The 23,398-nt window shown below is 38.4% G+C and overlaps 1 protein-coding gene across 7 annotated transcripts in view; it reads left to right on the top strand.

Annotated features, from left to right (window-relative positions):
* LOC135466593 (synaptosomal-associated protein 25-like) overlaps positions 1-23,398 on the top strand; it is an 86,969-nt gene that overhangs the window by 23,425 nt on the left and 40,146 nt on the right. Inside the window, exon 1 of one of the 7 annotated variants that reach the window (XM_064744159.1) lies at positions 6,617-6,801. The exons of 4 other annotated variants lie outside the window; for them this stretch is intronic. In XM_064744159.1, the coding sequence (XP_064600229.1) occupies positions 6,685-6,801 (117 nt within the window). In that variant the 5' untranslated portion in view covers positions 6,617-6,684. Of the gene's footprint in view, positions 1-6,616; positions 6,802-23,398 lie in introns of those variants that run through there. 2 more of the 7 variants (XM_064744160.1, XM_064744158.1) reach the window with 2 other exon arrangements.

Below are 23,398 nucleotides of genomic sequence, written 5' to 3'. Positions count from 1 at the left end.
ATGAATTCGGTTTATAATCAGTTATCATGCTTTTTAGAAATTCATGCATTGATATCCACTATTGAAACATGTTTATCACACAATGTTTCTTTAACTACATGAAAAAATGGGAGTTTTGGACCAGAATGGTATATTCAGATATTAAAAGTGTGATGAATGGCTGAATTTATGTCTAAATTGACATCCCTGATTTTTCGTTGAATTTTATTCATTTCATTGTATTTATTTGATTGGTGTTTTACATCATACTCAAGAATATATCACTTATACTACGGCAATCAGCATTATGGTGTGAGGAAGCTGGGCAGAGCCTGGAGGAAACCCACCACCACCCGCATGTATGAACCTTCCCGCGTACGAGTTTTTCATTGTAGAGTACATCTACATGCATGTTGTAATTTGTCATAGCCTTTTAAAAACAATTTCAGAAGGAAGTCAGAGAGAAATTTCTTCCTGGTTGATGGGCTTTAAAAGCAATATCTAGAGATATGCAATGTTGATCTGGCTCCTAATCCAAACTGACAATAACCCAGCGATGAAAAAATAAACAAAAGACTACCATTACAGTGACATAAGGTGACATGGAGAAGAATTGCCCTGTTTTTTTTTTTGTTTTGTTTTGTTTTTTTTTTGGGGGGGGGGGGTAGTTTAAATCATAGGATCCAGGCATTGTTTTCCTCCAGCATGTCTTGAATCTTAAAGCAAAGATAAGATCCAGACTACATATAATTACTGCTTTTGTCCAGGGATTTCCTGCTTATTTCTGGATGTCTGGTTTGTAGAAGTAACGAACCTGGTCTTTCATTAATTATTTGTTTGCCATTTAAACCTGGGCTGCAGGTACAAGAGCGCGAACTGTCTGAGACTGGCCAGCGTTACAGGATAACCCACTTGGGTGAAACATGGGGCAAAGAGCGTCTGCGTTCATAAGATAGTTATATCCTGTGGACACTGTTAGTCAATATGTCTCCGTGTCCGCAGTCTTAACGTTCGTTGAATACCACTTATTTTCCAACAATATGGTGTGCATATTTGTACATCACATGAGGCAGAAAAGTTCATCTATAAGTTGCCAAGGGTTGCCTGGTTTACCCCAGGCACTCCTATTTCCTCCACCCATGTGATAAAATAGACCGTCATCCTGGAAGAGAAATACTCTTGAGTATATATCATGTTAAACCACAATCAAATAAATAAATGGCTATATACTGTGAATGTATAGTTAAGAGTTTAGGTCTTTTCTTGTAGCAGTCGACATCATGTGTAAGATGCCAGTTTTGTATGCCCGTATCCTTGTATGCCTGTATCCTTGTATGCCTATATCCTTGTATCTGTTTTGTTCTGCACCTTAAACTTGTATTTGGTTCTGTTCCTTATCTGTAAACAATAGAATACAAGTTCATTAAGATGGTATAAACAATACAGTTATTAAATAGCTTTATCTACTTTACTTTGTTACTCGTGAGAGATGGATATTTCTTGTCATTTCACTATGCAAAAAATATTCTGTCTCAGTTCAGAAGAAAGAGTTGTTGTTGTAGTTGAATATCTTGTTGTGTGACAGGGCTGTTTCAAATTCAGAGTAGAACACTGGGCAAATTGACCCTGTAAGTAGTACTGAATGGCAGTCAAATTGTGCGAAGCAGTTTCTCCATGTATATTTTAAACCTGACCTCTAACATGTCAATACCATTAAAGTCTGAGTGGGATGAAAGGCTACCTGTGATTGGCTATCCATTTGATGATGAACTTGATGTCTGTCATTGGGTTCTGGTATGTCTGGAATTGGTGATATACATGTACTTCGTCTGTCAAAGAGTAGAGACGGAGTGAAGAAATCTGCCCAAATCAAAGACATTGTATTAGCTAACCTGGCTGGTGTTGGCAAACCAAAGCTTGGCAAACTGCCAACTGGCAGTCTCAGGCGATTTTGATGAATGGCAGGTTGATGACAAACCAATAAATCACATCTGCTTTGTATTCAGTTCTGGAAAGTTAGGGGGTAAAGTAGACTTTAGGCTGGCATCGGCTTAATGTCCAGTCTTAACTTTGGACTCCAGGAAGGGTTTACCTGGGATTCGCAGGGCTCTCATGTGTTGTCTTTTTTATGGACTCCTGCTTGTAGAACAGATGTACAAGGACACATGGTAGTTTGATAAAACAGTTTTAAATGAGGTTTTCTGAATGGCTACATACACAAGAAAAGTAGTGTTTTGAAGATATATACATATTGCTAACCAACACAGGGATAGTACTTGTATAGTGTAAGCAAGACTTGGAAAACATGGTTGGCAAAAAAACACTAAATGACGTATACCCTAGGGTATTTATAAGGACTCTAAATGTCAGACAGTTTTATATACCACACAGGTATTGTATAAAAACACCACACAACAGGTTTCTCCAAATGACATCACACAACAGCCATAGAGGTGTTCATTTTAAAATTTTAATATCTTGCTAACCATCGCTATTTTTTGTTTACGAGAAAAGGATCAGTTTACATATGTCTACCTGTATGTGCTTTAATATTCATCTTGTCATTACAGTTGCCATGGTATTTAGTGCTGGAGATAACCTTTAGCTTTGTCATATTATCCCGTGCCAAATTGATTTTTGTTTTGCAGGCAATTTAGTTATTTAGTTTTGTTTTGTTTTTTTTTCACCTTGGAAGAGGTAATGAAAATAAAAACTGTCATCATTATTTAAACTTATACATCTGATAAATATTTGCCAAATGTTGTTCTACTTATACAACCTGCATCATGACAATGACTGAATACTGTCAATGTGGCATTCAACCCCATACAATGAATCATACAACCTGATGGTTTAGATTTAAGATGCAAACTGATCACAATGTGTAGATTTGTACCGGTAGCATTTTTTTTCTTTTTACATTAGAATATTGGGTTTTAAGTCCTATTGAATGAATAGTGTTCCAGGATGCCGGGTTCTGCATATAAAACGGAAAGTCTGGACACTTATACCTGTCATTTAGAATGTCCTGCTGGTATCCGCATGGCCTCACTACACAAAGTAGGCCTGTGTACCTTCAGGGGCTATAGATATATCAGATATTCTATTGTCTGAGCATGAATTGAGAGCTTGATGCACGAGGAAATGACATTGGTCTAGAGGAAGCATCTGTCTAGCTGAAGAAATCCTTTATTAAGCCACAGAAATCTGTCAGATGAGACTCCATCAGGGTTTTTTTTTAGTTCTTTTTTTAGTTTTATAGGATATCAGTGAAAGCTGCTGGCGTCAGCATGAGTATCTATTACATGAATGGACATGGGGGCTTAAGAGGAACGTCCCTGTAAGCTTACGCTCAAAAGTATCTATCTTCGTGAAGAGTTGCTGTAACACATTTTCAATATGACAAACTCTGTTAGGATCTTCCTTCCATTCAGTTGCTTGATAGGTTGAGCGTGGCAACGACTGATGTAATCAGACGGTCTCCCCGCCACTGCCACGCCCCCTCTGGTGCCACACAAAGATCTGTCAAGGACAGACTTGGGTCCACGAATGCATTTTGCCTCCATTTAATGAAATCAAGTTTACCAATATGGTCCCTAGCTAGTCCCAATAGATCTGTTTCTCTGTTTTGATCAAACATACTGGATAAGAGCTCTGAAGGAAATATTCCTTGTCATATTCATGTTTTATTGACACTAGCATGGCTAAGGCAGTTAGGCCCTTGCTAATGGCAGAGTTTAATGGCTTCATTTCTACCAGACACTTTCAAACTCCCTGTCTGAGAGTCTGGCAAATTTCACCCTATGTACCAATATCACCATAGCATGGATGTCATATCTAGCACTCAATTCATGTGTCATTTCCACTGATTTTGTCTGAATCTCAGTTGTTACAGACCTAGAACTCAAACAAGAAACCTACCCTCTGGGAGACACATCAAATTCAGGTTTTTATTGAGATTTTTTCTAGAAGAAAGCAATTCATTTTATCGAATGCATTTCTTGACACAAGAGGAAAAAGGTTGAGACTTTGAGTTGTAACTGAAGACATTTGATTATAAAGTCTTTGGCTTTAATACTGTTGAGCCAGATATGGAGAGTTTCTTAAAACTCATGAAAGTGGTCAGCTACAGCACACGCAGTACATAAAGAAGCACTCTCAATATTTCAATCCATCCTGATTGAAAGCCAGGAGGGAAATTACATTGTTTCCACCATAAGCCTTTAGGGTATCATGTCCTCTTCTGTACTACAGATACATGTGCATCATACTACAATATTTTTTGTGGTTATATGTGCATATGTACAACCCATAAAGGCATGGCGCACTTAACCCCTGGTACTTCTTATTGCCTTTCCTGAAGGTTTAGCCCACACCAATTTAATCTGTTGTTTTACAGGCAGTCATTTTTTTCAGTGTCGGCAGAGGTTATAAAAATAAAAATAAAACTTAGTCGTCTAATTTGTGGGAAATGTGAACTATCCCAGCAATTTTTGATGTCATATGTACCTGATCAGAAAGCCTTGAAAAACTGGCAAAACATAAAAATATCAAGATCATACCAATATAAAGGTGCATTTTTATTTTTTTAGTGATCAGATATTTTAGTGTTGGAGCACCCGTGAAATACTGAAGAATTGTGGTGTCACCTTATCATAACATCATAATTACAATGCTTCAGATTGCTTCAGTTGCCAATTTAGCATACCAAAGCTAGTATTCTTGAAGTGTTCACCTGTTAATAAGTAGTTATAGCTTTCTAGTCTGTATACTGTATTTATCCCAGTAAGTGAGTAATGAAATGAACAAGCACAGAACAGGAATACATGTATAAAAACCAAAATATAGCTTTTGGTCCATCTACAGTTATCAGGTGGATAAATGTTTTGCCAGTCATTTGATTGATTACTTTGTGAGTCAATCCATGTACAAGGCTTGTATTTCATTATTTGTTTGAGTTTATTGAATAGCACTTCACCAGCCAAACACGAGCCAGATGGAAACAGGCTTGATTTTCAGTGTCTTCAGCAATGTGTTTTACATGGCATTTTCTGCATCAATTGAAATAAGATAGCAGATTCGACCAGCGGCTCACCTATTGTTCCAAGCTTCCAGTTGCTCTGAGCAGACCCATGTCGAGTAATGCTGCATGTTTTGTTCCATGTCTGAGTCAATACAAGGTTCCACCTTACCGCATGCCAAGCTTATGCTAATTCAATATCTAGTAAATTAGCAGGGTGGGGCTGGCAGTAAGAACAGCTTAGCATTTATCTCACTGAAGTGCTTCTAAATTAAGAGAACCCATCTCTGTGGTGCTTGTAGATGTGTACTCCAGATACTGTCTTGTCCGTCAAACAAGATCCCTCGTTAGGTTTACGCTCATGTGGGTTCACTGAAGAAACCTTTTCATTATGCCCATGTAAATTCTGTCTTGTAAAAAGTACATTGAGTGTATGGGTCGAAATGTCTGCACTTTGTGGCCCTTTATCATTCTGTTCTTTAAGTGAATGGTGAGACTGAAGTTGCACTGAGGCCTTGAATCGTGTCGTTTTAATTCAGTGTTACAATGAAGGTTTGGTTCTCGAAGTTGAACAATGTGTAATGACACCTGATACCTTCATAATCACATTATATACATATACGTGCAGTTGCACGTACTGTTGTTTCCAAGAGCAAAATACAATTTTGTACAGAAATGCCAAATGTCAATATTTACACAAAGGAGGGAAAATTTGAGATGTTGTGAAATCTTCTTTTGTTGTATTTTTGTGTTGTAACATATGGTGATATATTTGATCTTAGGAAATTGCCATTGCAATCATGTATGCTTGACATAAACACAACCATTTCTCATTTAGTCTTAACTTTACCTGTGCATTTGGTTAGGTGTCATGCAGGTACCTCTCCTTTGTTGGAACGTACGGGCTTAAACTCCAAGGTCCCATTGCTGTCATTATTGGCCAGATTTGAGACAAAGCAGATGGAAATGAAACTGTTGATTGGTTTAATTATGACAGTCAACTACATGAGTGTGATATCAGTAATATCTCCTATAGTCAGGATGTACAGCCGCAAAACCGACATTGGGTATTAATAATTGATCAGACTTATTGAGCGGATGCTCTGCGAGTGTGCACCCAGTTCTCTCTCAGCCGGGCCACCAACGAGACACTGTGGACTGCAGGGAACCCAAGTGAGCATCCGATAGGCCGACATTTGCACTGACGAAGCCTTAGCCTTCGGGCAAAGACGACCAGAAACAAGAGGAGGATCAGAGTTGCTGGTACAGCCGCTGTGGCTGACAAGTCAATACTGGAGTAGGGTACCTAGGAAGAGCTCTCTAAGCACTCCAGTAAAGTCTGACTGTTATATGGAGTAGTGGTGGATGTGTTTATGATGTGATACTGCCTCGGCCTTTGTCAATAGGTGTTAATGGTGGATTTATGCAGGATACAGTGATCCGTTAGTTAATTATCAAGCTTGATGTCTGTGACAATTCTGACTGCTCATCTGTCATACTCCAACCACAGGTCCATATTGCCTGTCAAAAGTAGAGGGTTGTGATCCTTAGTGTACTAACGTTCCATTAGGAACATTGTCTTTGTCATTGTCATTGTTTCTGTGCTTCTTGGGGTGGACTGTCATTGTGAAACGCTGGCCCAAGGCCTCAGCTACTGTGCTCACACGTGACAAAGTTTCACCTACATGAATGATGCCAGTCTCCGGAAAGGTTCGGTCGTATCAAATGCTGAAGCGAAAAACCAGGTGCCCATTACTGAGGCAGGGCAGTTACAACTAGATATCGACGATGCCACTCGAGAAGTAAAAGCACCTTTTCACTACTTTGTTTACTACTAAAATTTTTTTTTGTTTTTATCTCAGACTTTGTAACTTTAAAAGATTTGCATGAACTGAATTAATTTTATATGACCGAAACCTGACATTACATATATTTGTATGATGCAAAAATTACAGAAACCATTAACTCTAATTGATTGATATATGCAGATATTACATGTAACTAAGGTTTCTACCGGTGAGGGAAATTGGCATAAATGTTATTTTGGTTATTTTGCATTTTTTTCCCCGCTCAGTGATTCCCCGCTCCCCGCTTGTGTATTGTTGAGGCATTGTCTTCTGTTTTTCCTATACATGTGCATGTTGTTATAGGAATACATGTACGTGATCTGAATGATAGCATTCATTACATTGTACTGGCTTGAAGACTTAGCTTTTTACTAATATGAAGCAATGTCTCCTGTGATGTTGTTACCCTAGGGAGTACAACTTAAACAGAGATTCCGTTAGGCAAACATTTGGCTTATCCCTTCAAGATTAGCAGTGATGATAACCTGGGTATCTGAGCTTGACTACGTTGTAATTCACCAGTACAATGCAGCTGATGTCCTAATGACTTAAGTGGATAGGATTTGGCTATCATTGTGCAGGCGCCAGCCTCATCAATTATGCAGATCATATTCATATGGGAAGCAGGGGCATAGGGCAGGATCATTCATCATTAAACTCTGTACTTATGTCTCCATAAGTCTGCCCCTTTTAACTGGAATCCACCTGTTTTGTTTTTTATTTCATACCTAGCCTTTATATTTTCTTTTTCTGATGGTCAGTAATAAGAGTCCCTACTTTGTGGCCAGGACTAGTGTCCACTGCCATGCTGTTCTGCATTAATTAATACTCTGCTTTGGGCCTACCTGTCCTCATTTGAGATACTTAGAGGTTGAGACTGTATGTTTACTTGGTGCTCCATCAGCTCTCAGGGCAGGCACAATCAATCAATTACATAGTTTACCTTACCTTCCGACAGATCTGCCAGGTGTCAAAGCTCACATTGTATCCTCGCAGACTTGGGCTTCCCACCATTCACTAACACACGGTCTACTATTGTGTGAATCAATGGGATTCAGACCATGAACATTGAATGAAAACTGTTAGTTGTTGAACACAAAAGCATTGAGGCATTAATTTCTCAGAACGCTAAATGTTGACGGTATGAAGAATAAATGTATATGGCTGTTTAACATTTGCTTGTGCATATATTGTCGGCAAATTGACTTGTCGGCAGTGTATACATTGCATTTGAATGAAGACATTATTATGAGTGATGTGCAAAATCAAGTTTATCTTTTCTGATTGTAGAATACATTTTTTCAAGCATTTCATTTCTGAGAATGTCGTCTAATATACTATATTAGAATGTTCACAGGTGTCATGAACAATAGCTACAGTCAGCCATACTGGAACCATATTAAGACAGGCTGGTAATTACATGTAAAGATATCATTACCCTGATAGCATTCTGACAGTGCAGTGTATGTCCTGCAATCCGTGTGTAATGGATTTATTTCTGTGTGTATAACGTTGACCATGAGACACTGAATTTTTCTCCATTCAGCACTGATTTCATTGGTGAAACAGTGTAATAAATGCATACATTGATGCATAGCATAGCATTTGGCTTCGTCATCCGAGAGGTGACCAGAACCTTGGTACATAACTTGTATTCAGTCCGGTTGTGTTGTCACTGCTTTGGTGTGTGGATCAAGGGCTGCTTTTAGCTGAGTATTAAACTAGTATTACATAATTCTGCTTAAAGCATGGTGCTAGGGGGCCTGTGGTTTGCTGCTACATGTATTTAACCATTTATATGAAGAGTTAGAATGAAAACACTAACAGAAGTTAAAATGGTCAAGAGACAGTACTTGACCAGTTAGGTGTGATCATTTGCCAGCTAGCTGTCATCACACTGTCATTGCTCCTTGTTGTGCTATCCTTTCTTCATATTAATGGTCATTGCATTGTCTTGTTTCTGCTGAAGAAGAGTTGTGTGCGGAGAAGTAGTAGAACTAACTGGCTGCTAAACTTTGTTATCCTGAAATACATCAACAGTTGAGAGAAGCTAGCATTAATTTGGAGGTTGTTGTTTCTTGGCCCCATGGTCTAAACTGCCATGCAGATAATCATGGGATAAATGATTGACTAAGGTTATTGTTAATCCAGAGCCAGTAAAGCCTGGAGTGTGATAGAAAGATTGATGGCTGTGTAAGAATGCCACATGAGGTTGGGGCCGGCCAGACGGGACGTTGTGTGTGCTAACCTGTACATTCTCTGCATGGTAGTCTTGACCATGATGCATTTGTAACACACAAGGAGTGTCATTAACTTATTCCAGGAGACAGGCATGGCCTGTACATGGAAAGCTTCTGCTTTCAATAGTCATGCCAAACCCATTGTTTGACCTTCTTGTCAAGTCCATTGACTTACATGCCAAGCCCATTGTTTGACCTTCTTGTCAAGTCCATTGACTTACATGTCAAGCTCATTGTTTGACTTTTAATATATGGCTGGTTAAGAAGTAAAGCTTGCACTCAGTTTATTACATTTATTTTTGCCATTTCAAAAATGGCACAGTCTTAGATAATCTGCTGGAAAAGTCATGAATTCTTTGTGTTTCTCTGGAATTATTCTTTCAGCATTTGTCCAGGTACACTAAATCCTGAATAAACTTGACCACAGACATAGTGAATATTTTGACATGCTGGAGGAATGTTCATCTAGACACATTATTTCTGTGAATTTCCCTCTTGTAACCCAAACAATACATTTTGGACTCTTGAGTCTTTTAATTTATATTTTCAAACTTTGTCTATAATTATGGACTCAAGCTAATGGCAGATGGATTGTCAAAAGTGTAGGTGTTTGAGCAATATTACCCATACATTCATCTGGTATATAAGTGTGCTAAAATTCAGATTTGTGAAAAAATTGTGTACGTAGCATACGTTGCACTTCACAAGTTTTTCATGAAATTCCATCCTTTCATGTGGTTGAGTGTGCTGACATTAGTTGACTTGGCCACAATTCAGAAGTGTGTCACATCTATTAGTTACTTGTGGAGCTTTGCTGTAACATGTTGGAAGCTAGAACGGAGATTAATACCTATTGTCTGAGGTACCAAGAATGAGATTGACACTGGTCCAGCAATCACTTAAGTCTAGCTATGTGTTCCCACCCTTCCTTCTCGCAGGAGCAGCCAACAATGGCCATTAACACCTGTGTCTGGTCACTCTCACATTTAGGTCACACCATCACAGGTAAAACTCTTTAATGAGATCATTACAGGTTGTGGGTCCACATTTAACTGGGAACATGACAGTTGCTCAAGCTTGGCTGGTTTTCTTCAATGGTGTTAGAGATAGTGTTATTAATTATACATGCCAAAGTCCAGTGGTTTTATACTTGGACACTCCAGCTTCTCCATCAATGAAATTGACTTCCAGCGTATAAGTGAGATACTCTTGACTACTGTGTTACACACCAATCAACCAAATCAATCAGCTATCCAGAGGCTCAACTGTTTCTTTGCAAGCTGACATCATTTTCACTGGATTTTATTTCCTTGGCCAGATAAAAAAAAAAATTACCCCTGTGGGACAGGCTGATATGAAGTCGCTTGCCTCTCGTTTTCCATTGGTTCGTTTTGTAGGCATGCTCATTGGTTAATGTGACATTTCTCCTCATCAACTAAATTACTGTCACTGTCTTAATCCTGCAACAAGCTCTGCTTATAAATGTTTAACGCGGCTCTTTAATGTCTTTCTTAACTAAGCCACTCTGCTTATTCTCAAGCAGCTTCCCAAACTACAACGATAGGTGGAACCTAACCTGTCATCTACCACTATGCTCTGTCGGTTTTTGATGTTGCTGGCTGTGTGTACATGTATATTTGTATATTTGTTCCCTAAGTGTTGAATATATATATATATATATATATATATGTATATGTATATATAGAAACTACATCTGATTTTTGATCAAACCTAGTTCATATAAAAAGCAGTACATACAGTGTACATCCACATTAAGGTATCCAAAGATGTGCACATGTATGTGTAAAACGTATGTCCATATGGATATCTAAAAAACATTGACAACCTTTTCCATTAGGTATTTTGTACTGTACTGTAATATCTGTGGTGAATGTTTAAGGATAATGTGAAGGCTTCATACATGTACATGTAATATCTGTGGCGAATGTTTAAGGATAGTGTGAAGGCTTCATACATGTACCTGTAATATCTGTGGTGAATGTTTAAGGATAGTGTGAAGGCTTCATACATGTACATGTAATATCTGTGGTGAATGTTTAAGGATAATGTGAAGGCTTCAGACGTGTACATGTAATACCTGTGGTGAATGTTTAAGGATAATGTGAAGGCTTCATACATGTACATGTAATATCTGTGGCGAATGTTTAAGGATAATGTGAAGGCTTCATACATGTACCTGTAATATCTGTGGTGAATGTTTAAGGATAGTGTGAAGGCTTCATACATGTACATGTAATATCTGTGGTGAATGTTTAAGGATAATGTGAAGGCTTCAGACGTGTACATGTAATACCTGTGGTGAATGTTTAAGGATAATGTGAAGGCTTCATACATGTACATGTAATATCTGTGGCGAATGTTTAAGGATAGTGTGAAGGCTTCATACATGTACCTGTAATATCTGTGGTGAATGTTTAAGGATACTGTGAAGGCTTCATACATGTACATGTAATATCTGTGGTGAATGTTTAAGGATAATGTGAAGGCTTCAGACGTGTACATGTAATACCTGTGGCGAATGTTTAAGGATAATGTGAAGGCTTCATACATGTACATGTAATATCTGTGGCGAATGTTTAAGGATAGTGTGAAGGCTTCATACATGTACCTGTATTATCTGTGGTGAATGTTTAAGGATACTGTGAAGGCTTCATACATGTACATGTAATATCTGTGGTGAATGTTTAAGGATAGTGTGAAGGCTTCATACATGTACATGTAATATCTGTGGCAAATGTTTAAGGATAGTGTGAAGGCTTCATACATGTACATGTAATATCTGTGGTGAATGTTTAAGGATACTGTGAAGGCTTCATACATGTACCTGTAATATCTGTGGTGAATGTTTAAGGATAATGTGAAGGCTTCATACATGTACATGTAATATCTGTGGTTAATGTTTAAGGATAATGTGAAGGCTTCATACATGTACATGTAATATCTGTGGTGAATGTTTAAGGATAATGTGAAGGCTTCATACATGTACCTGTAATATCTGTGGTGAATGTTTAAGGATAGAGTGAAGGCTTCATACATGTAATCTGAGAATACATTCTTACATGGTGCAGAATTTTGTTTATTGATAACTTTTGAAGATTTCACTTGAAATTTTCAGAAGTGTTTTTAAAAACTGATTTTCTCCCAGAATTTGAATGTAGAGAAAATTAGTAAGACATCCAGTGAAAAATCCGACACAAGGTGTTGCCATTTGTGACAATGGCTAGCCAGGACTCGTGATGCATTGGATAGCCCAGGGCTATAACACATTTTGTCAGCTATTTGGACAGTCTGTCTCATCAAACTTGTCCACTGAATACAGAGCAAGACATTGAGTGATACAGAACAAATATTATTTGATTTTGTAATCTTCTATGGGGAACAGGAAAAAAGGTGCATCAGTTCCAACCAAGATATCCTAATCCAGTTTCTGGGGAATTTTACAGTCTTTTTTTTTCCCCCCCATTTCCTACCCTGGTTGGCATTAGCTACCATCCTTTGCATTATGTGAGGTTAGGTCTCTGATTTCCATGATTTCTACACCTAGTTAATAATGCAGCGTCTTAACCATTGACTGTGCATCCTTGAGTATTCCTTCATGGTAACTGCGAAGAAAGCAGATACATGCTATGGATGAGTGAAGAACATTACGAGCTCTAAGTTTAAGCCCATACTGTTCTGTTGCTTTTTTATAGCCTTCTTAGGTGTAATTGGATTAAATTATGCTTTTTCTGAACCCCTAAATGACATGAATGTTTTTTGTTTTTCTTCTGGAAATTGAATCCGTAATAAGCATAAATCGTATTAAAGCAAGTCAGTTTATGAAAGGGGATGTTTTTTTGTATATATGAGTATGTTGTTTTCTGCACACAAAAAAAGGAAGCATAACGAAGCCAGTCTAGATTAATCTGTAGGCTTCTCTGAATGTGTAGGTTTGGATAAGTAATCACACATATATCCATGTAGTGACCTGGCAGGGATAGCTGTATTGTGGTTTGAATGATGGGCTATGTTCTTATTGATTATGATATAGTGACATGATATAAGTTGGTTTTGGGATCTGTGCTGGCATTGATTGAAATGGCACCTGAAGATACATCCTAATGATCCCCAAAAAGCTTCTTCACAACAGTCTATATCTAGTGGTAATGGAAACATATCATGCGATACCGTTTTCTAATGATTTCTTTTCTCTTTCTAGTGTGTGTTGGCCAGTGAACTTTGTATATGTTGACTGATGTGTTGCTGATTAAATAGTTTGTCTGGAAACGCCCGTTCTTAGTTGTGCCACATACACATTGTTTACGTAACAGTATAGTATTGATGTTGAGATTAAAGCCTCAGTCACAATTTGATCTTGTCATGTTCTTTGCAAAGACAGGATAGAATTGTCCTCAGAATGAAAATGACCATACATGATATCAGTTCCCCACAGATCTGTTAGGTCTCTGCATCTGCTTGTTCATAAAGTAAACAAAGGGTTTAAGGCTATGGCTCCATTATCAACGTACAAAGTTGGAGATGTGCACACAACCCTAAAAGGTACACTGTTTTTTTTCAGTCTAATAAAACATATGGTGCATGCTGTGAGATGGAATATGAGTAATTTTCGGTTCTGGACAAGTTATATTCAACTTGAGCTTCTCCTTCATTGAATATCACTTCTCTGGTGCTGAGAATTCCTTATATCCCATCCCACAGCATGCAGTACTTGTACAGAGTAAAGCTTGTCAAAGTTCTGATAAGCCTACATGTACTCATAGCAGAAGAAGGATATCCATGATACTCACTACTCACTACATGTGAGAAAGGATGGTAATTCTGTATTTGAGACTGTACAAATTTGGCCTGCATTTCCCTTGACGTGTAAACAGTGCACACAAATGTACATGTTTACATATGCATTCTGAGTTCCTCCCAATCCCTAAACTCATCTGACCTGATGGAAGGGCATGGTGGACACCAGGGGGAAATGGTTTGTTTGGAAGAGCAAATCAGCCATGTACATTAATATACATGTACATAAATGATGCCAGGATTCCTGAGCACCATCCTCCAGCAGGACACAGGAATTATGAATTATTGAGGGACACATGTCCACTGGGCTCCTGCCTTCTGATGTCTACAATAAAAGTCTGTAAGCAGCAAATGGAAATAGCATGCAAATACTGGTCAGGGGTTTACTACTTAAGGATGGATCGTATCTTATTAGGAACACCTTTAATTTATATACATACATCTATCATATTTATATATAAGTATATTTATTAATTAGCATATTATCGGCAAAGTCTTAACAGGAGAATGATGATCTCATTTCCTTTCATGAAATTAGGCATTGATTTTTTTATTTGAAACTATCCAGCATGGCTTGATGCATTATAAATAAAGTATTGTTTAGTCATGTGAAAGCATCCAGCGTGTGTTCATGGCATTAGGACATTGTATTAAACAAGGCAGATGTTTTCGTCTTATGGAGAGAAATGGGGAATAACTGTCTGCAGATGCAGAATATTTCTTCAGACGTATTTTGTGTACAGGATTTCTTTTGAAGAAGAGCAGGTTGATATCTATGCATTGTGACAAATTCAATTCATCATGTTGATGAAAATCTTGCCAACAAATCTGATCTAAACATTATTCCTTTGTTGCTGTTGATTTGCATTGATTTCCTTAATTCAAGAAGAAAACGGCCTTTTCTTCCAGAACAAACTGTTTGCCATTACAAAGGTGTTATCTGAAAAAGCCATTGCTCGATTAAAGATCGCACTTTCATTAAACAAATCATCCAGGATTGTCAGTTTAGAGCTGAATTTGTTCTTTGTGCTGAGTGCTTAGTGAGATTGTTTGGTTTATAGGCTCAGTATATCACAGGTTTGACCAGTATTTTGTGATTCGCACTGTTGATCTTGTATAGGTTGCTATTGATAGGGTCCGTGATGCTTCTGGCTCATTTGCTGACCTCTGTCTTGTTTGCTAATTCCTCTCCACAGGGAACCCCTGACTATCACCCGGAGGACCAACCTCAAAACCTGAGGACGCCCAGTTTCTCATGACCAGGGTGTCGCTTGTGTTGGGGTATAACTAAATAAACCTGCCCCTTGGGTGTTTGATGTGATTATGTTGATAGGAGGTCACCTCAGGCTTTTTATGCCCCCTTGTAAATGCAATGGAAAGGAGAGGCATCTTAATATGCACCTGTTCGTGGTTGGATTGTGTAGGTGCGGATGTGAGTTCGTATGTGGTGTGATTTTGTGAACAAAAACTAAGTAAGCAGGACATTTCAATTTGGTACACATTTTCTTACCACTCTTGTCATGACATGAATAATTATGACCGCTCTCCTAATGATGGAGGACATGAAGGATCTCTTTTTACTCTGTCGGTTTGTCCCGCTCAATTTTGTGCAATTCTCAGCAATTACTAGGTATAGGATTATCAAACTCACACGAAGTGCACAAGATGACCTGAAGTTGTGTCTCTGTCAAGTTTCCTTCCACCATAATTCACAGACTGTTCTCATATTAGCTGAAATACTGCTCGGTACCCTAGCAACCAGCACAAACAGATTGTAACCAACACCTGCTGTTTTTTCTTGTGTTGCATTTGTCCATGTTGTTATTGAATCCTCTGTGAAGTATGTCTTTTTTTTTTTTTTTTAATGTTCCACTTGCGTCTCATGAATGTTGTGTATTTCTAGACAAAAACACTCAATCTCTTAAAAATATATTAATACTGTGCAAAGGCTGATTGTGCTATAGTTATGTTTTTCTCACAACCCCTCCCCTCCTCCACAGAGCATACATCTTTGAAATCTCTGTTTACTTTTCTTGTTTTTTTTTTTCAATTTTACTAGATTTTTGCCTTCTGTGCAACTTTGGTTTCCATACAAGAACACCTTCAAATATTTTCCTGATATTGATTTTTTGTTCAAAGGTTCTCTTTAAGGAACTTGATATGTGGTTTGATAACCAGTCCAATCCTTGCATAAGTTTTGAATGTTTGATATATGATTGATGTATCATTTCAGTAGTAACTGCTTGAAGTATTAACTGCTTTTGTTACAAATTTTTGTCTCAGATCCAGTTTGAAAACCATATTTAGCATGGGAATTAATGTGAACTCTCTAAATTAAGTTATGTCTTTGTTTTCAGTCTGAAACTGTATGACTGTATGTTTTTTTTTTTAGCAGAGTTAAATGTAAGGCTGGTCTAGGCTGTATCATGCCTTAGATACAGTTCTTGTGTTTGATTCATTTATCATCATCATAACACAAGTTGTTATTTCGTAGTATCGTTGTGCTTGATTGATAACATTGGGAACCTCTCGTGATGTGGTTGTGCTTGACTGGTGACGTGAACCTCTCGTGGTATGGTTGTGCTTGACTGGTGACGTGAACCTCTGGTGGTGTGGTTGGGCTTGACTGGTGACATTGTGAACCTCTGGTGGTGTGGTTGTGCTTGACTTGTGACCTGAACCTCATGGTATGGTTGTGCTTGACTGGTGACATTGTGAACCTCTGGTGGTGTTGTTATGCTTGACTCGTGACCTGAACCTCTCGTGGTATGGTTGTGCTTGACTGGTGACGTGAACCTCTGGTGGTGTGGTTGTGCTTGACTGGTGACATTGTGAACCTCTGGTGGTATGGTTGTGCTTGACTCGTGACCTGAACCTCTTATGGTATGGTTGTGCTTGACTGGTGACATTGTGAACCTCTGGTGGTGTTGTTATGCTTGACTGGTGACCTGAACCTCTCGTGGTGTGGTTGTGCTTGACTGGTGACGTGAACCTCTGGTGGTGTGGTTGGGCTTGACTGGTGACATTGTGAACCTCTGGTGGTGTGGTTGTGCTTGACTCGTGACCTAAACCTCTCATGGTATGGTTGTGCTTGACTGGTGACACTGAATCTCTCATGGTATGGTTGTGCTTGACTGGTGACATTGTGAGCCTCTGGTGCTATGGTTGTGCTCGACTGGTGACATTGTAAGCCTCTGGTGCTATGGTTGTGCTTCACTGGTGACATTATGAGCCTCTGGTGCTATGGTTGTGCTTGACTGGTGACATTATGAGCCTCTGGTGCTATGGTTGTGCTCGACTGGTGACATTATGAGCCTCTGGCTCTATGGTTGTGCTCGAATGGTGACATTGTGAACCTCTCGTGGTATGGTTGTGCTTGACTGGTGACATTATGAGCCTCGCGTAATGTGGTTGTGCTTGACTGGTGACATTATGAACCTGTGGTGATATGGTTGTGCTTGACTGACAACATTATGAACCAGTCGTGGTATCGTTGTGTTTGACTGGTGACACTGAACCTTTCGTGGTATGGTTGTACTGGACTGATGACACTGAACCTCTCGTGGTATGGTTGTGCTTGACGGGTGACATTGAACCTATCGTGGTATGGTTGTGCTTGACTGGTGACATTATGAGCCTCTGGTGCTATGGTTGTGCTCGACTGGTGACATTATGAGCCTCTGGTTCTATGGTTGTGCTCGAATGGTGGACATTGTGAACCTCTCGTGGTATGGTTGTGCTTGACTGGTGACATTATGAGCCTCGCGTAATGTGGTTGTGCTTGACTGGTGACATTATGAACCTGTGGTGATATGGTTGTGCTTGACTGACAACATTATGAACCTGTCGTGGTATCGTTGTGTTTGACTGGTGACACTGAACCTTTCGTGGTATGGTTATGCTTGACTGGTGACATTGTGAACCTTTTGTGGTATAGTTGTGCTTGACTGGTGACACTGAACCTCTGGTTGTATGGTTGTGCTTTAATGGTGACATTCTGAACCTCTCTCATTAAAAATATAAAACAACTAAGAGAGTATGCAGAATACCTCCAGTCTCTAGTTATGCCTACAAATATTGAAAGTCACACTCCAATCTGTGCACAAATATGAAGCTCGAAATTCCAGTTGATGCAATCTATGCTTTTTTTTCCACGGATCAAATGTTTTGGTTTTTTTGCTTGAATTGTCTAGCCTAGTAATATTCTTACTGGTGAAATGGGAAGAGAGTTTCCCCATTTTGAATCCTGTTTCAGATACTTCTGAATTATTAATGGTGTTGGAGAGAAAATGGTGACCAAAGCTGTGTTTGTTGTGTTGTAAATCTGCTTTTCGCCTGCAGTTTTTGTTCTGTGCCACTGGAAAGCTATCTGTATGTAGATCCTTATGGGTAGCAGTACAAGCTTGTATCTGGTAGGAAGAACTAGAATGCTGCAGAGCACTTATACCATGATCTATAAATCAATCTGATAAATGATAACGTCAGAGTAGACTTACCCTATCCCCTGTCTGCAATGTCGTTCTTCTGGGCTTAGCAGTTTGATGTGTTTGGGATCACTGATCAGTCATGTAAGAAAAATCAATTATGGTATAAATAAATGTTGCCTGACAGCCATGGAATTATGGAGGAACTTCAGATTTAGGCTGGTGATGCACGAAAGACCATACATGTACTTTGAAATAGACAATCCGTTTGATATAGATAGCATTGGCTTCAGGTTATTGTTTAGAGCTTATAGATTACAACGTTGAAAATAACCCAAAAAGCAAATTAAACATGAAAAGTTGCTCTAGGACATCAGCGTAGACAAGTTGTTATTTTAGCACATGGTAGCAGGCCTTTTGTGCCTGAATTTGACAGTTGTGCCTGTATTTAACAGTTGTAATCCTATATTTAAGCTGATCATGTGATAATGTTTGAAGTAATCAGCGGTGGCTAATTTGCACTTCCTGTCTGATAATTCCATGGATAAATAATATATTTTATTATTACTTAAATTTTTGTAACTGGTTATTAATTCTCAGGAGTAAAACATCTACTTGGCTTCAGGGATGTTGATATTACGATTGGTAAGTGCTACAGTGCTCCTCTGAGACAATTTCTGACACCACACACACACATGTACAAATTGGACTTTATGTTTTTATGTACATAGTTTCTGCATAATCATTTAATGTTGCAATCAATAGATAGATGTACATGTAACATAATCATGCTTAGATTATGATTACAAACAAGAATGACAAAAGCTTGAAGTTAGCACAATGATGAATGACAAAAGTTTGAAGTTAGCACTATGGTGAACGACAGAAACTTGAAGTTAGCACTATGGTGAATGACAAAAGCTTGAAATTAGCACTATGATGAATGACAAAAGCTTGAAGTTAGCACTATGATGAATGACAAAAGCTTGAAGTTAGCACTATGGTGAATGACAAAAGCTTGAAATTAGCACTATGATGAATGACAAAAGCTTGAAGTTAGCACTATGATGAATGACAAAAGCTTGAAGTTAGCACTATGATGAATGACAAAAGCTTGAAGTTAGCACTATGATGAATGCTGTTGGAGGCTTTGGTTTACTGAGTTTGAAGTTTCTCATGTATCGTGTTTAGATCCCACAGACTTTGTTAAGCATGGTACCCTTTTGTTTTTGCCTTTTCTGGTTCCTCTGCAAGATGGAAGCATGAGTTCACAGTGGAACAGTGATGTTAAAATGTGAGATATCGCGAGAAGTTTGCATTGCTAGAAAAAAAATTGTGTCCTATAAAATCGGATTTCATTTTGAGCTACCCCTTTAGCCTCCCATGGCAGCTTGTTGATGTCTGGGCAAACAGCAATGAAACCTTATATGATGCTGTCAAGATCCGGGAAAAGAAAGGTCTATGATTGAAACTTGGGCAGTAACAGCCTTCAGGGTCTACATAATGAAATCAGACATTTTAGAAATTTGTCACTTGTAGGCTAATGCGTCTGCTTAAGGATAACACTATTTTCATAAAGAAATTAGGTAAATCATATTAAGGCTTGTTTAATGCTGAAGAAATTCAAGTTTAATTATATTTGCTTTTGCAAGAACTATATATGTACATGTACACTGCTGAATACACACGTGGCATGTATGTGGGTACACCCATCTATGTATATACAGGTACACTGCTGAATACACACGTGGCATGTATGTGGGTACACCCATCTATGTATATACAGGTACACTGCTGAATACACACGTGGCATGTATGTGGGTACACCCATCTATATGTTGGTACATGTACACTTCTGAATACACACACGTGGAGTTTGTGTGGGTACACCCATCTATATATGTACATGTACACTGCTGAATACACATGTGACATGTATGTGGGTACAGCCATCTATATATGTACATGTACACTGCTGAATACATCCATGTGGAGTATATGTGGGTACACCCATCTATATATGTACATGTACACTGTTGAATACACACATATGAAGTGTATATAGGTACACCCATCTATATATGTACATGTACACTGCTGAATATGCCCATGTGAAGTGTATGTGGATACACCCATCTATATGTGTGCATTCATGTTGAAGTTCAAAGCTTTGTATTTACTACTGTATGTCAACATTGACAAAATGTATTTATTTATTTCATTGTTGTTTAACAAGACACTGAGGAATTTTTCATTTATATGATGGCTGTCAATTTAATGGAATGAGGAAATGAATGCTTGGGTGAAGTATAAGTATAGATTGCACAGTACAAAAGATACATGCATGTCATGTTCAGAATCGTAATCATTAAATTTGTACTTTTTTGTATAAATTGTGACTAGAGAATAGTTTGAAAGGAGTGTACACTATAGATTACATTGAGAAGGCAGTTTAAATTGTGAATTCAATTTTATATGTTTCCATACTCTTTATGTTTGTTTTTTTTTAATTTTTTTATTTTATTAACCCCCCTGATCTTTTCATCTCTACTTTTGTTGTGGTAACAAATATTTGTCCTGTTGTGTGGCCTAGTATTGTGGTTACTTTGGCAAAGAGCAGATGATATTCCATGCCCTGCAGGGTTTTTATCCTTTGTCACATCATGGAGTGAGGTGCCAAAGTTTCCTGGGGTATTGGTTCTCAGCTAGAGTACATGCCAATTAGCGTGATGGGTGTCTTCACGTTGGCGTGGCACCATTCTTTGGATGGGGCATAGCAGCTATGGGGGCAAACAAGAGTTAACTGGCAAGGCATGAGGCATCTCACATTCATTCCTGTCATAGACGCAGATGTGTGAACTTCTCTGATTATTGGTCACTCTCTTGACACCCCCATTCTTGTATGATCTCTACAGACCGAATCACCCAGTATTATTGTCTTGTTGTCAACCTCTTATAATTCATACATCTCAGAATGAAAAGGCAGGCTCATTTAATCATGAAGCTCCATCAGCCGGCATCCCTGTGAGCAGTGTAATGTTTATTTAAGATCAGCAGAAGTGTAGGTCATCATTGGTAGAGCTTGTAAGTAACTTACCAAAGACTGGTGATTTACCCAGGCAATACTGTTCCCTCATCTCATTAAACTGACCTTGATTGTGAAAAATTTTGGTGATTTACCCTGACAGTCCTGTTCTCTCATCTCATTAAACTGACCTTGATTGTGAAAAATTTTGGTGATTTACTCAGGCAATCCTGTTCCCTCATCTCATTAAACTGACCTTGATTGTGAAAAATTTTGGTGATTTACCCTGACAATCCTGTTCCCTCATCTCTTTAACCTGACCTTGATTGTGAAAAATTTTGGTGATTTACTCAGGCAATCCTGTTCCCTCATCTCATTAACCTGACCTTGATTGTGAAAAATTTTGGTGATTTACCCTGACAGTCCTGTTCCCTCATCTCATTAAACTGACCTTGATTGTGACAAATTTTGGTGATTTACCCTGACAGTCCTGTTCTCTCATCTCATTAAACTGACCTTGATTGTGAAAAATTTTGGTGATTTACCCTGACAATCCTGTTCCTTCATCTCGTTAAACTGACCTTGATTGTGACAAATTTTGGTGATTTACCCGGACAGTCCTGTTCTCTCATCTCATTAAACTGACCTTGATTGTGAAAAATTTTGGTGATTTACCCTGACAGTCCTGTTCTCTCATCTCATTAAACTGACCTTGATTGTGACAAATTTTGGTGATTTACCCTGACAATCCTGTTCCCTCATCTCTTTAACCTGACCTTGATTGTGACAAATTTTGGTGATTTACCCTCACAGTCCTGTTCTCTCATCTCATTAAACTGACCTTGATTGTGAAAAATTTTGTTTTTTTACTCAGGCAATCCTGTTCCCTCATCTCATTAAACTGACCTTGATTGTGACAAATTTTGGTGATTTACTCAGGCAATCCTGTTCCCTCATCTCATTAACCTGACCTTGATTGTGAAAAATTTTGGTGATTTACCCTGACAATCCTGTTCCTTCATCTCGTTAAACTGACCTTGATTGTGACAAATTTTGGTGATTTACCCTGACAATCCTGTTCCCTCATCTCATTAACCTGACCTTGATTGTGACAAATTTTGGTGATTTACCCTGACAGTCCTGTTCCCTCATCTCATTAAACTGACCTTGATTGTGAAAAATTTTGGTGATTTACCCTGACAATCCTGTTCCTTCATCTCATTAAACTGACCTTGATTGTGACAAATTTTGGTGATTTACCCTGACAGTCCTGTTCTCTCATCTCATTAACCTGACCTTGATTGTGAAAAATTTTGGTGATTTACCCTGACAATCCTGTTCTCTCATCTCATTAAACTGACCTTGATTGTGACAAATTTTGGTGATTTACCCTGACAGTCCTGTTCTCTCATCTCATTAAACTGACCTTGATTGTGAAAAATTTTGGTGATTTACCCTGACAATCCTGTTCCTTCATCTCATTAAACTGACCTTGATTGTGACAAATTTTGGTGATTTACCCTGACAGTCCTGTTCTCTCATCTCATTAACCTGACCTTGATTGTGAAAAATTTTGGTGATTTACCCTGACAATCCTGTTCCTTCATCTCGTTAAACTGACCTTGATTGTGAAAAATTTTGGTGATTTACCCTGACAGTCCTGTTCTCTCATCTCATTAAACTGACCTTGATTGTGAAAAATTTTGGTGATTTACTCAGGCAATCCTGTTCCCTCATCTCATTAAACTGACCTTGATTGTGAAAAATTTTGGTGATTTACCCTGACAATCCTGTTCCTTCATCTCGTTAAACTGACCTTGATTGTGAAAAATTTTGGTGATTTACCCTGACAGTCCTGTTCTCTCATCTCATTAAACTGACCTTGATTGTGACAAATTTTGGTGATTTACCCTGACAATCCTGTTCCCTCATCTCTTTAACCTGACCTTGATTGTGACAAATTTTGGTGATTTACCCTCACAGTCCTGTTCTCTCCATCTCATTAAACTGACCTTGATTGTGAAAAATTTTGTTTTTTTTACTCAGGC

This window comes from Liolophura sinensis, chromosome 6 (assembly GCF_032854445.1).
Source record: "Liolophura sinensis isolate JHLJ2023 chromosome 6, CUHK_Ljap_v2, whole genome shotgun sequence".
Classification (NCBI taxonomy): domain Eukaryota; kingdom Metazoa; phylum Mollusca; class Polyplacophora; order Chitonida; family Chitonidae; genus Liolophura; species Liolophura sinensis.
This window is presented reverse-complemented; position numbering and strand designations above follow the sequence as displayed.